The sequence below is a fragment of the Taurulus bubalis genome (assembly GCF_910589615.1).
Source record: "Taurulus bubalis genome assembly, chromosome: 7".
In the NCBI taxonomy this organism is placed as follows: Eukaryota; Metazoa; Chordata; class Actinopteri; order Perciformes; family Cottidae; genus Taurulus; species Taurulus bubalis.
This window is the reverse complement of record NC_136595.1, coordinates 22,469,233-22,482,850: the sequence shown is the minus strand read 5'-3', so window position 1 is coordinate 22,482,850 and position 13,618 is coordinate 22,469,233. Positions and strand designations below refer to the sequence as shown.

The following is a 13,618-nucleotide window of genomic DNA, read 5'->3' as shown; positions in this document are numbered from 1 at the left end:
CCATCCTAATTGCTGCGGTTTGGAACGGGGCCTGAGTTGAGGCTTATGAGGGGGAACCTATAAAGCCGACACAGTTCTTTGTATTTACATGGCAGCTAGTTTAAGCAGGCTCTTAAGTCTGCACATGATAAATGAGTTGCCCTGTAGTTTGAACCCCAATAGAGAGAAAGAGAAAGACAGGAAACGAGAAAGAAAGAGAGGAATGGGGAGGGGGATAGAAAAGCTTTTGCCACAGTAGTTCATTTTATGTTTGATGCGGTCTCCTCTTTCAGACGGAGAGGGGGCTCCGTAACCTTGACGCCAACGTCGTCTTTCCTCCTCTCCTAACTCCCTCTGCTGTCACTTCTGAGAGAGGGAGAGAGGGAGAGAGAGAGAGAGAGAGATACAGGAAGTGTGGTGTGAAGCTGTGCATCCCCAGACGCCAGACTGTGCTCTAACTCACACATCTCTCCCACCCCAAGGAGCAGAGGCTTGAAAAACAGAGATGAACCCCCCGGTGAATACTGAGGCTCGGCTGATGAAATAAGAAGACCTATGTGCCTTATAACAATTGACGTGTGTGTGTGTGTGTGTACTTTGGCATTGCCCAGGAAGAAAGGCAAGTGAAATACTGTATGTCGTCTGTGTGCGGCTCTCAGTGTAGAGATGGGGAATGTTTTTGGGGCGAGCTCTAAGAAGATAAGAATAGCAGCCTCAGCCTCTGGAAAGCTTGGCGAGGTGCGAGGACTCCTGAAGGGCTTCAGCTCTTTCATCCAACTTCTTCCATCCGAGTCCTTCCTCGGCTCCTCACATCTCCTCCACAGCGGGAGGCTTGACAAACCCAAACTGACCCCTCAGCGAGCCACAGAGCCTTGACGATAGATGTGTGAGTTTGTGTGAGTGTGAGTGTGTGTGTGTGTGTGCAGGGTTGCCATCTTTTAAAAGGTTGAAGTGCATTTTTTGGGCGGGGAGGGTTGTACACAAATAGCCTACAGTCGCTCTGAGACATTTTTTATAGCTTTTGTTTTTACTGATTTTTACCCCGAAATACACCAAACTTTTGAAACAAGCACTTAAGTTTAAAGCCTGAGTTTGTGTTCCCACGCGTCCAAAAGTTGTTTTTCCATGCTGCCGTTTAAAGTAGACGAGGTCCCTCTAATGACCTGACAGCTGAGAAAATGCTGCGGGTAATTAAAATTGAAGAGAATAAATAAATTGGGAGATGCAATGCAAATGAGCAGCTCATTATGCAACAGAGTCCCTCTGAGTAATAAATAAAATAAAAAACTGATAACATTTGAATGTGCAAAATAAATTCAGAAAGATACCTAGATTTTAAAATGTGCATATTGACCCTTACCTACAATATTTAAATACATTTAGTTGGCTTCATCCAAGGTCACACAGTAGTGTGATTTATTGGTGGGAAAAAAAGAAGCCAAGATACATTGCAACACCCACACTGTGAACCTTAAATTATGTTCTGAAATTACAAAGCATGTCAATTACAAATGCAGCCAAATTAAAAAGCTAATTTTAAAACTGAGCTATGTGCCAAAGTTGAAAAAATGTTAAGATCTATGTTATTCTATTTTTTCGGTGCTCAATTGGAGGGATGTGACACATACTTGTATGCACCTATCAGGATTTAGCAACATAAGAATCAATTTGTGACAGTTGTTCTTTTATATTTCCAGGCCACACTGTCAATCAAATTGAATCAAACCACAACCACAAAGCCCAGATGATTCTTTTCTGAAATTAAATTCTTCATCAATAACACCATCGTATGATTTTTTTTCTTCAGAAATCTAACTTCCAGGGGGTAAAAAAAAGTTTGCCGGGCCTTTTAATGTCGGATATCAGTGCTGCTGTTTTTTGGGGGGCAATTAATCTAAACGCCAACACCTTGATTAACTGTAATTGTAGAGCACAAATGTTTGATTGCTTGATTGCAAAGATATAAAGTAATCAAAATCCAGTCTACAAACGATTATAATAATGATTAAAATTGGACTGGAAGTGCATCTTTTTTTTTGTCAAATGACATAGTCGAGTGAGAGAATTTGAACTCCCCATTAGAGTATGAAGCAGTTAAAATTGGCTTCACCTTGACCAATACGTATGCACTTATACTCGATACTTTAAAATGACGCATGCAACGCTTAAAATGTAATATATCCCAAAAGCATGGCGCAATGGCAAAACTAGTATGTGTGCGTGTGTGTACATGATTGGATTAATGTGTTGTCTTATGTGATCCAGATGCCAGCCTCAAAAAGTGTGTGTGTGTGTGTGTGTGTGTGTGTGTGTGTGTGTGTGTGTGTGTGTGTGTGTGTGTGTGTGTGTGCGCGCGTGTGCGTGCGTGTGTTAAAAAGCTGGAAAATGGCTTTGCCACATTAAACATTGTGGTGTGAGGGGACCTGGAACCTTTTTACACACAGCTACACGCAAACCAGCTGAAGCCAGCAGCTCTTCTCACAATGTTTACCAATTGAACACCACACACTGACATTTAAGGAATTTGGCTGAACCTACAACACACACACACACACACACACACACACATAGACAGACACAGAGAGAGCTGAGGAAGAACAAGGGCCTCCGGCAGGTGTGTGGCCATTGCTGAGTAGTAGCTGTCCAGTAAAGTGAGGCGGACCTGGAGGCGTTGTGTAATGCCTCAACAGAGCCCTGCAGCGTGACATTCAGAGCACTGTAACTACTCTCCACTCACAGCACTTGGGATTGTTTTTGTGTCTATCATTCAGACAGAAATCGACCATGGTGAGTTCCCCTAACTCCCTGCATCAAACAACACTTTTCCTTCTTTCTGTAACACATCAATAACACTACTGCGCTTTTTTCCCACACTCCCTTTCTCTCTGTCACCTTCTCTCTGTCTCCATCTCATTCTTTTTCACCTCATGCATGTTTCTCCTTCCTCTGACGCTTCTTCTCTCTCTCTTTGTCACTTCTCTCAGCCTCTGTTTCTCCCTCTCTCTCTCTCTCTCTCTCGGTCTGTCCTTCTTCTTATCTCTTTCACACGCATGTTTGTTGCAGCTCCCCTGTATTGATCACCGTAAACTCTCCTTAGTGCAGGTCAGCTGACATTCTGCGGCGCTGTGATTCTGAACGATCGTTCAGCACAGGATGTGTCCCGATTGACTTGCCGAGGCCTCTGCCCGTGTTACGGCGGAGACATTTCATTAAAGGCGACCTGTAAATTAACAGAGCAGGGCGAGTGGCTGAGCGAATAGGACGATGGTAGTTTCAATCAGCCACCCAGATGGCGTGCCGCCCCGACATGAGGCCTGATGGTTTAATCATTCTGTTATACATCCATACATTTGTATCAGGAACCGGTCCAACACTTCAGTGCTGGGGGACTTAACATAAAAACAAATTGGCATGTGTTTTCAGCTGGTGGGCGCATAGCATAGCATCGTGCATAGCTCTAAAGTGATGTATGGATGTAGCATGGGAGAAAGATTACGTTGGAATTGCTTGGTTGATGATTTGGGAATGAGAGATATGAGCCCTCTGGGCAGGTAGTTTGACTAATGCTATGCGGACCTGCTCTCCAATTTATTGCCGGTGACATGTTTGTGAATATTTATTCTTGCTCTTCGCCGTTTGCTTTCTGGCTTTGCACCTAAAATGAAAGTATCAATTACCGAACGAAAGCCCAGCCAAGTCCGTAACCCGTACGTTTTAGTATGTAGAGGAAAAGAATAAAAAACTGCATCCTACGGAGAAACATGCACGCACACACACATGCACTCTCATGCGTGCAAAACTCTCTGGAAAACAATTTATTTCACCACAGTGTCCGCCACAGCCCAGTTGCTTTGTTTGGATTGGATGCAGCTGAAACTGCTAACAGACTGGCCCTTGTTAAGCTGTCGCTCACTAAAGGTTGACCAGATTGTCTCCTGATTTTAATTGAATCCGCAAATTCAATGAGGAACATTCCTGACAGCAACACGTGTGTGTTGGCTGTGAAAAAGCGTTTATGGGCAACGGCAGGGAGTCAGCTCACCTCCCTTTTGATGATTTTACCACGCAGTGCCCAACAAAAGCGACTCTCGGTTTACATTCATTCACCCCAAGCAGAGATTATTTCTGTGAGCAAGAAAAGGAAGACAGAAACCAAGACGAGGGAAGAGGGCGAGAGTTAAAAATGAAGATACACTGCATAGCTAGAGGTGGAGGAGAGGAATGTATGGGTAGCAGGAGAGTCGTGCAGGTATGTAATTATGTAGTCATCATCACAATCCCCGACTCACAAGCCAGACAAAAGTCTGATCTGCCCTCGCTAATAGACGTAGCTGAAGACCTGAAACTATTAAGAGCAGGTTTTCTGGTGGAGATTTTATGGAATTTTAATTGCAAACACATGGCCATTGCGCATAAATGTTTTAATATATTGATCGGTCAGGCACGTCCGACTAGCCCTCAGGAGCTGAGGTTGTTGTTTTATTTAACCAGGGAGTCGTGCAGAACTCTCCAGCAGCAGCCATGCTCCAAAAAAAAACGCTGTCAGGGAGGGACTGTAAATGGCTTTACAATCATCCCGAGAGTAAACACAGTTTACGAGCGAGCGAGGTTTAGTCCGAGTAAGGAGCTCTGCAGAGTTCCTGCCTCTATTCAAAGATCTGTAATTCTTTCTCAGCTTGTTTCCATCCTCGCTCACACGTCGGCGTTCGCAGCATGAGGTGCACTGTGTGAAAGAGTGTGAAAGAGTGAGAGATGCAATAGTGGAAATAGAGAGTGAAATAGACAGCGTATGTGCCGAAAGAGAAGTAATGGGGATGGGTGGGAGGAAGGAGGAAGACGTGTTAAAAACAAGAAACAAAACAGTGCCGGCAGTCTTTCAATGGAAGAAAGGGGAGAGGAGGATAATGAGCAAAACCACTGAGCCATGGATGCAGGCGGCGCACGCAGTCACTTATTAACACACACACACACACACACACACACACACACACACACACACACACACACACACATATTCATACATCTATACGCGCGTATTCACACCACGGCGCACGTGCTTTGCCACGTGCATCCCCGCCGTCACTGTGTGCATAAACACATTAACATGCAGAGAAATGGTGGATTCTGGAGATGAAAGGCCCTCAGATCAGTGGCGGTGCGCTGACAGAGTCGTAACCTATCAAGCTCAGAAGTGTGCGCTCGTGGCATCGACAGGTCCACCGGGAGACTGTGAAGTCTCTTTGTTCTGTTTTGATGTGCTGCGTTTCTAATACATGTATTCGAGCTCTCAAACTGCATAAAAGTTCCCTTGAATGGCTTTTGATGAGGGAACTTATTGAACTGCAGGAAGCCTCAAATAGTTCCAAAATTAATTTGTTAACATCTAAACTAGCTGAAAAACCTGCAGGCAGTAATCAAAACCCGGTGTCGAGAGTGAGCTGATGAAACAGGCTTCGTTTTGGAAAGAATTATTTTTAAATGTGTTACAACATAGGTTTGGTAGTTTTGGTCATCACGCTCAGTGATAATAAAAGTTGTCTTATGCTAGAAAGTTGTCTCACGACGTCGGAGATCAACAGTGTTTATAGCTGTTCTGAATGGTGACACTTGAAGGAGGAGTCTAAAGCCACGCACCAGAGAGAGAGAGAAGAGAATCATTACGGGGATACCGGCGCACAGTTTCTCTCCTTGAAGGCGTTCATAGCTTTGCACTTTGTTTGTACGCATGAAAAGTAACTTCCCAAAGAGAGGGAAGCTCAAATCCTGTTTGTTTTCTCACACCCACGCAGTTCAGTTTTGGAAAGTGCAAGAGCATGTGCGTAAGAAGGACAGGGGTTGACTTTTATTTCACAGATCAACTTTAATTGTTGAGTGAATTGCAGAGCTCTGAGACCACCAACAACATTCTGCATAAAGAAGAAAAAAAAGACAAGAAACACGAGGAGTCAGGCTTTAACCTCGGCTTGGACAAACTTTTTTTGGAAGAGAAAACAAAGGCATATTAATTTCCCGTCTGCTGAAACATCCAGTTTGCAAACTGTCTTCCTGCCTAACTTTATCTTCCCACTTGCTGTAGTTGTGAGCACACACAGTGTTCCTGTGCAATGAGGGAGTACGACACACATCTTGGGTGCAATTACTTTAAGCTTGACCTCGGAAAATAAAGTGGGTTAGATCATAGGTTCCAAACCTTTTCCAAGACCTTTGAGTTGAGAGTAACTTTCCCTTCACATTGTTTAAATTTTTTTATAAAAGCATGGGGAGGCAACACTTAAATACTTCACAAGAAGAAAAACAGACAAAATCATTTTACTGGTAGATTCTCCGGCTTTAACGTCGGCTTCTCTGATTGTTTGATCGCTGGTGTTTCTTGCCATACTTCATAGTAACGATGCTACAGTGTTCCCAGATTGAAGCAATTACTCTGATGAGTACAGTGCTATCATACTCGATTGCCAAAACTATAAAAAAAACAAACCCAAGTTGCAATAAACTGTGATCATCCTTTTGATGCACGCTCCCCCTCTCCCGTCTTTATCTCACACACACACATGTTCGCAAGGTCACTGTCGAAAGCGGCGCCAAACCGTGAGCATGGGCCGGGCCGATCCACCGAGTCTTCTGCCAGTGCTCCAATCAAGGGAAATGTTTCACGACTGACATTGAGCGAGCAGGGCTTTCCATTAATTTCCCTTACTCACCGGCGAGAAATGAGAGCAGAAAGACATGAGAGAAGATTTTTTTTTTTTAAATCACTTAGATTACCACGAGCGCAGCTGTCACATTCGCCGTGTAACGGAAACTTCACTTTGTCGCGCAGATGTTAGATTTGATCGTGCGGCAACGTCCTTGATTTGAAAGTGCTCCAGGGAAAGTTTCTTTACTTCTCCTCTGGATTTTTAAGCCATTACTCCCGTGGTGCCGCCACCCCTGCTGATCAAAGGAGTGGTGGCTAAGAGAGAGCGATACGAGGGGATTAGCAGCAAACAAGAGGATTGGCGGGAGGGAAGGACGATACGGGGGTGTGAGGGAACAGATGACTGCGGGGGAGAGACAAAGGAAATCCAATACCGAAGAGAAATTGAAAACTTTGTGCGAGCCGCTTTGTAGTTTGAATTTGACAAGTAGCTGCTGCAAATGTACAGTTTATTAAATATTGTACACAAATATCCTATCAGCGTTGCTTTCAACAACAGAGCCCCTCCCCTCCCCTAACCCTTTCTCGCTCCTCTTCACCTCTTTAATCCTCTCTTAAGCCCTCCACTCCTCTCTGCTCTTTTCTTCAGCAGTGTCCTCTCCTCTTCTCAACTTTATGTTTTAATTCCTCCTCACTGCTCCTCCCTGTTCCACAACCCATAACTTATCCCTCTCCTCTCCTCTTTTCTTCAGCTGGTCTTCCTCTCATCTTCTCAACTCTTTTGTTTCAACCCTCAACTTTTGTCTCATGTCCTTTTCTCTCCTCACTTCTCCTCCCTTGTCCACAGCACTCACCCCTCCTCTTCTTCTTCTCTCTCCTCTCCTCCTCTCTCCTCCTCTCCTCTCATTGTTACGCTGTAATTGGAGCTGGAAGCCTCAAGACAAGCAGCTCAGTGTGCGTCAGGCTGACAGGCATGCATGTTGGCTTCTATTAAGCTTTAATAAGTGAGCGGGATTGGAAGAGGAGAGAAGGAGTTGAAGGGAGGGGAGAGTGCTGCTTCTACTGTCACCTCTCGGTAGGATGCATGGAAACCTGCCTGCTGTCACACACACACACACACACACACACACACACACACACACACACACACAAACACACTACCACATCTACCCTTTTCTTTCCATCAGCTCTTTCAGCTTATTGACGCTCACTAAACATTCTGCATGTTGTGCATCCAAGAAAGACAGAAATAAAAAAAAAAGAAATTTACAAAAACAAAATCAACATAATCTGAAAGTCCGAAGAGAAAGAGTCAAAGAAGCATATTGAGTGTGAGAAGGCCAGCGTGTCTCTACAGCGACACACACAGAAAGCCACACACACACACACACTTGTCAAGTCCTTTCCTCCTGCGTGAGGATGACAGCAGTATTATTGCAGCGTGCAAAATTTAATCTGAAGTGCCACACAGCAACCCCGGACCACAGTTGAGGTAAATGTTTGAGAAATATCTACAAGCTCTGCAGCTGAGTACTGCAAGAGCAATTCCAGATGTGGCGTGTGTGTGTGTGTGTGTGTGTGTGTGTGTGTGTGTGTGTGTGTACACACGTGTGTGTGTGTGTGAGAAAGAGGAGATTTGCGGTTTTACGCCGTGATGTTGCAGCCTTGCTCCGAATTTTCTGTTATTGCAGCAGCGCTTCGTTTTTGTTTACAGTCATCAAGGCTGCGGTTTATTCAGAAAACATCATCCAGCAATGAATCAATTCATTACCCGACTTTTCAAACTCCTCCAGTGTGTGTGGGGGGTGGACGCTGTAATGAATATGCTGGTAACCTCCAAAATGCCTTTTTTTCTCATCTGCTGCCCCCACAAACACCCTTTTCACTCAGGAGAGTGGAGATAATGTAACTGAAACTAGCCGTCTTTCCAAATTGAATATTGGCCTGGAACATGAAATACATACAGCAAGGCCCGGGGTTTTGTTTGGGAGAAAAGAACTTCAAAATGAACAGATGTCAAATTCAATATAAACGTAGAAGTACGCAAGTGTTTAAATGACAACGCAAAGACTGATGTAACTACGAGCTGGCCATGTGACAGCATGAGCGAACGAAGGGAAGAAAAATCTGAATTATGGGCTGCCATCCGTGTTCAGGGCAATTTTGAGATATTGAGCAATCAAAATTTTACATCCCGTTGGGCAACAGTAACCTCCTTAATAAATCTTGATACTCAATATACTCAAGCCACTTCAGGAGAATGTTAAAAGAAAATGTGTAGCACTTTCTATTGCACTGATGTCTATAATTTAATATTAACATACTTGTAATAGTTATACTTATACCATACTTTTACTTTAATTAAAGTGAAGATCAATTGATTTAAAGATATCTTTCACTTCACTCACTGCAAACAATGACTACTTGAAGCAACTTCTAATCACATTATAATTTATTATTACAGTGACTATAATGTATTATCATCATATTATAATGTATTACAATTATTATGTATTATGATACTTGATACTTATAAGTCATTATAAAATACCTTATATTGTGTTGTTTATTAAAACATATTGTTATAAAGCATTCTGAATATTGATGAGAGCTTATGACTATAATGACACAGCACTATAAGCTGATTATAACGCGTTATAAGTAGGTTTATTATTAAAGACATGGGCCATAAAAGTTGTGGACGATCCGAACGATCCCCAAATGAATATTCAGAGGCAGTGCTGATTTATCGGCAAAGAGGAAAAGCAAAGATAAAAGGAAATGAGGAAAGAAGGCGTTGTGCCATCAAGCAAAGAAAAAAAATTAAAAACAAATACGCTTTAAGACCGAACACAATCCCGCTGATGAAATCTGATCTCCGGTTATTCAGGAGGATTTGTCTGACTGAACTGAACTGAACTAAACCGCCGTGCATGTCACATAATTATCAGGCTGGAACTAAAGCCTGCAGTGTCCACGTGTGTCGCTCAGCTTATTGGATCGCTGATGAAGGACTAATTAGTGCTGAAAGGGACATTGATTGACCAACAAGGCCAGTTGATTAATGTCAGGTCAGAGTCGATGGGAACCGCAAACCTGTTGAGAGGACGGAGCGGAGCAGAGGAGTCGAGGATCTCTCGTCTAAGTGTTAAAAAACTATGTTTTCATCCACGATAGCAACGTATCTTTCTATTTTGGTCCACACTGAAGTATCACAGCAACGGTTTGCCATGAAACAGAAACTCCTAAATGTTCACCATGAGGTTGACATTTGGGATATTTAGTAAAAATGTCTCGATGACAATTGATTCAGAATGATTTGTAAAAAAAACGTTGGTGATCCCTTTTCCATCATCAAGCCACAACGTTAATTTGTCCAATACTTTGGTTTATGACCAAATATCTGCAAAACTAATGACATCCCCATTAGCCTCAGCTGCACTTTATGTGTGGAGCTAATATGCAAATATTATTATTATGCATGCTAACAGGCAACATATCACTGTCCCTGCTACCTTAATTAGCATTACCTGAAATTAGCGTGCTGATTTTAGCATCGCCTAAGTGCAGCCTCGCAGTAGACTATTAGTGTTGTTACCACGGTGATTTTTTTCTCGTCTTTTCTCTGCTCTTTTCGCACATTTAGAGGGCATTGTACTCGTGTCTCTGAAAAGGCGTTCAGTCACCAAGAGAAATCAATGTGCTTATTTTTCATTAAGAACTGTTTCTGCAAAAGCACAGTTGCCAGCATTTTGAAAAATGGGACTTTTCCAAATGTATTCATTTATCTATTTTTAGTGGTCAACGAACGAAAAAACAAGCTTTTAGCTCGAAGCTGTTGGGACGACCTCAATCGGATGTGCCCAGACCCCCAAAAATGTGAAACTTTGCGGGTAAAAGACACTTTTTATTTTTTTATTTTTTGGTAAACTGCTCCTTTTAATGTGTACAAGAGCACCTCCGGCACAGCACAGCAGTTCGGCAATCTCGCACAGGGCTTTATCTGCCATTCCCCAGCTTAATGTCAATGTGTAGACTAACACTTTATTATACCAAGCCACAGGCCACATTAATTAACCACCCGGCTGCCTCGTGTTAGCGTATTTGCACCACAACCAGCTCCATTTGTTCCCATTAAAAAATAATTTGTCAGACAATAAGAGTATGTTTGTTTAAAAAGACGCTTCTGCTCTCTGTACGTTCATTCTGTCTTCCCAGTGCTGTGTGCAAGTGAGTAAGTAGCTGCCGAGGCCTATGACATCCATTTATTTTCTGTGAGAAAGGATTTATTTCAGTGTCCTTGTGCAGACAGTCCTCCCTCTGCCACGATCCGTGCTGTAATTTACCAACTATTACTGTGTTTGTCTAAGGCCCCAAATGTCACGTTGGCTTGAGGCAACTCTCTCTCTCTTTCCCTCCCTCTCTCTCTCTCTCTCTCTCTCTCTCTCTCTCTCTCTGTCCCCATCTCCCCTTTCCTTCATCTGTTTTTCTCCAATCTGCTCTCCGATTCAATTCCCAGTTCCATTGTATTCCTTGGTGTTGCTCTCAGGAGCTCGCTGCAGCAAAGAACAACTTTTCTTCTGGCATTTTCTTAATTGATCCATGGCAGCGGCGCTGTGGTCTCACTGTACTCACATCTTCAATAATTCATAAACCGTTCTCTCGGAGGGACTTCATCATGTTTTTATATAACAGAAATACAAAAAGTCATGGCGTTGTCTGCTGATATTTTACCCTTAAATCTACAAAGACGACGCCTTGCAGCACAAGGCAGAAGTATCAGTGAAAGATAGCTATGTTTACTGCCTTAATAGATTCAGCTTAATAGATAATTATACCTCCTGTCCACAATGACAATACTTATAAGTCACAAGTAGTATAAACAACACAAACATCTAGGGAGGTATAACTGTTATATATAATAGGAAACCTTGCAATTATTACTCACCATTAATGCCAGACTTGGCATCTCTCCCTGTAAAGCTAATGTTGCGAAACATGTTAGGGTTGAGAGCTATTCTCAATCAGGAAGACAGTTATTACAGCTATTAAAGTCTCCATCCACTTTACGTAATCAAGGCAATTATACCTTGGCTGGAAAGCATACGACCATTCCCACCCACAGAGGGGGAGAGAGAAAATAGGCCATTTTGTCTCGCTGTTTGTTAACTCCCACATGTTTAATGCAGGAAATATTGATGCTATTTCCACCAGTTGACTGATGGACTTCCTTTTGTGATTGTATTTCTCTCTGTAGGATTGCTGCTCCAAGAGAGTTTCATCGAGGAGCCTGATGGCCTGGTGTCTGTAAACCTGCTGGTGGTGTCTGCAGTTTCCGCCTTCGCAACTGGAGCCATCCTCTCCGGCCTCACCGTCTGCTGGATCATGAGTCACCGCCACCGCCACCCCCGAAGCGCCGGAGCCGGCGGCACCCGCCGCAAGAGCGACAAAGAGCAGAGCATGCTGGGACAGGGCCGCAGCGGCTCGGTGATGAGCGTGACGAGAACCAGCGGCGGCGAGAGACGTCGCTCGCAGGCGGACAACCCCTTCGTCATGCCCAACGGCTGGTCTAAAGGAGAGATGGACCCGGGCTTGCTGCCCACCCCGGAGCAGACCCCGCTGCAGCAGAAACGGTCCATGCGTCTCCCGGACACCGACTGGGACCAGAGCCAGACCTTCCTCACCGCCGTGGGGACTCCCTGCCCCAACAACTCCGTCATCTACCTGAGCTCCAAGTTCCTGCACGGAGGTGGAGGCGTTGGAGGCATGGTCCGGATAGAGGACCAGGGGGAGGTCGTGCTGCCTCCGCACACAGAGCGCCAGCGCTACCTGATCCTAGCCACCCAGAGAGGGGAGCACGGCGGCAGTCGTCCCAGCGGCACCCTGAGGAACTCAGCGGGGGACTACATCTACCCCGCCACGCCGCAGGACTCCCCCGACCGACGGAGGGTGGTGTCCGCTCCCACGCCCCACATGGACTATGGGGAGCCTCGCTGGAGTCACGAGGCGCTCAACTACAACTGCAACAATGGGGTGCCCTATCACTCCCAGCGCCCGGGCCTCATCAGGCCAGATATGCACGGGCCTCGAGGGCTGGGAGAACTGGCTGACTTCAGCCATCTTCTAGGGAAGAACATGGGAGAGCGCACCCCCAGTGGCCAGTGAGGCAAAGTACGTGAGCCCCGGCACCAAGCTCTCTCTGAACACCCATTCCCTCCAACAGCAGACTGGAATAAATCAACCCCTCAGACTCACTGTCCCGGTCCAACCTTACCCTGTCTGTCCTCTCTCACTGTCATTCAATGTTCTGACGTCATTCAGCTGACTGAAGAGAGAGACAAAGAGACAGTTGAAAAGGAGGAGCAAACTCTCCTCACGTCTCCGCTCCTCTGCTTTTAATCTGAGGTGCACCCCTCTGCTCTGGAAGTGGTACAACCCGCAGAGCTTGACTTTGGCACCACAGGACAAACAGTGAGGTGAAGAGAGGGGTGCAAAGGAAAGGGAATCTTCTCAAAGGAGAGGGTGTGAGATTAGAAGAAAATCAAAAAAAAAGACAATTTCCCTTGCAGCGCCAAATGTGAAAGGTCTCCCTCCAGCATTTTGTTCACCCTTTTGACACCATGGATCTTCTTTGAGCGTGAATTTTAGTTCCGGCTTTTTTTTTTGTGTGCCAGTGGCATCCAGCAGACAACAATGTGCTTTACTTTGGATTTCAGATGAGACTAAAACTGTTGTAGCCGTGCCAGAGGGCCGTGACTCTCAATAAATCATGCAGTGTGTGTGTATGTGATTGTGCGTGGGATTGTTTGTGTGTCTGTGTGTGAGTGTGAGTGGCCACGACAACCCCAACCAGTGTCCTGTCTTAACTGTGAAGTATAACTATATAATGATATTTCTGTACGGAGGAGGTTGAAGTTAACATTATTTCCCCTTTTTTATAAACAATCGCAGAGAGACAAATGGATTTTATTATATGTCTCGGTGTGTTTAGCAATCAGAGGT

The 13,618-nt window shown here is 44.6% G+C and overlaps 1 protein-coding gene across 1 annotated transcript in view; it reads left to right on the top strand.

Moving 5' to 3' along the window:
* Positions 1–12,781, top strand: part of sema6bb (sema domain, transmembrane domain (TM), and cytoplasmic domain, (semaphorin) 6Bb) — a gene marked incomplete at its 3' end in the record, with an annotated part of 59,400 nt that extends 46,619 nt beyond the window's left edge. The window contains exon 16 of the mRNA XM_079221276.1: positions 11,874–12,781. Within this exon, the coding sequence (XP_079077402.1) occupies positions 11,874–12,781 (908 nt within the window). The remainder of the gene's footprint in view (positions 1–11,873) is intronic.
* Between the last annotated feature and the right edge of the window lie 837 nt (positions 12,782–13,618).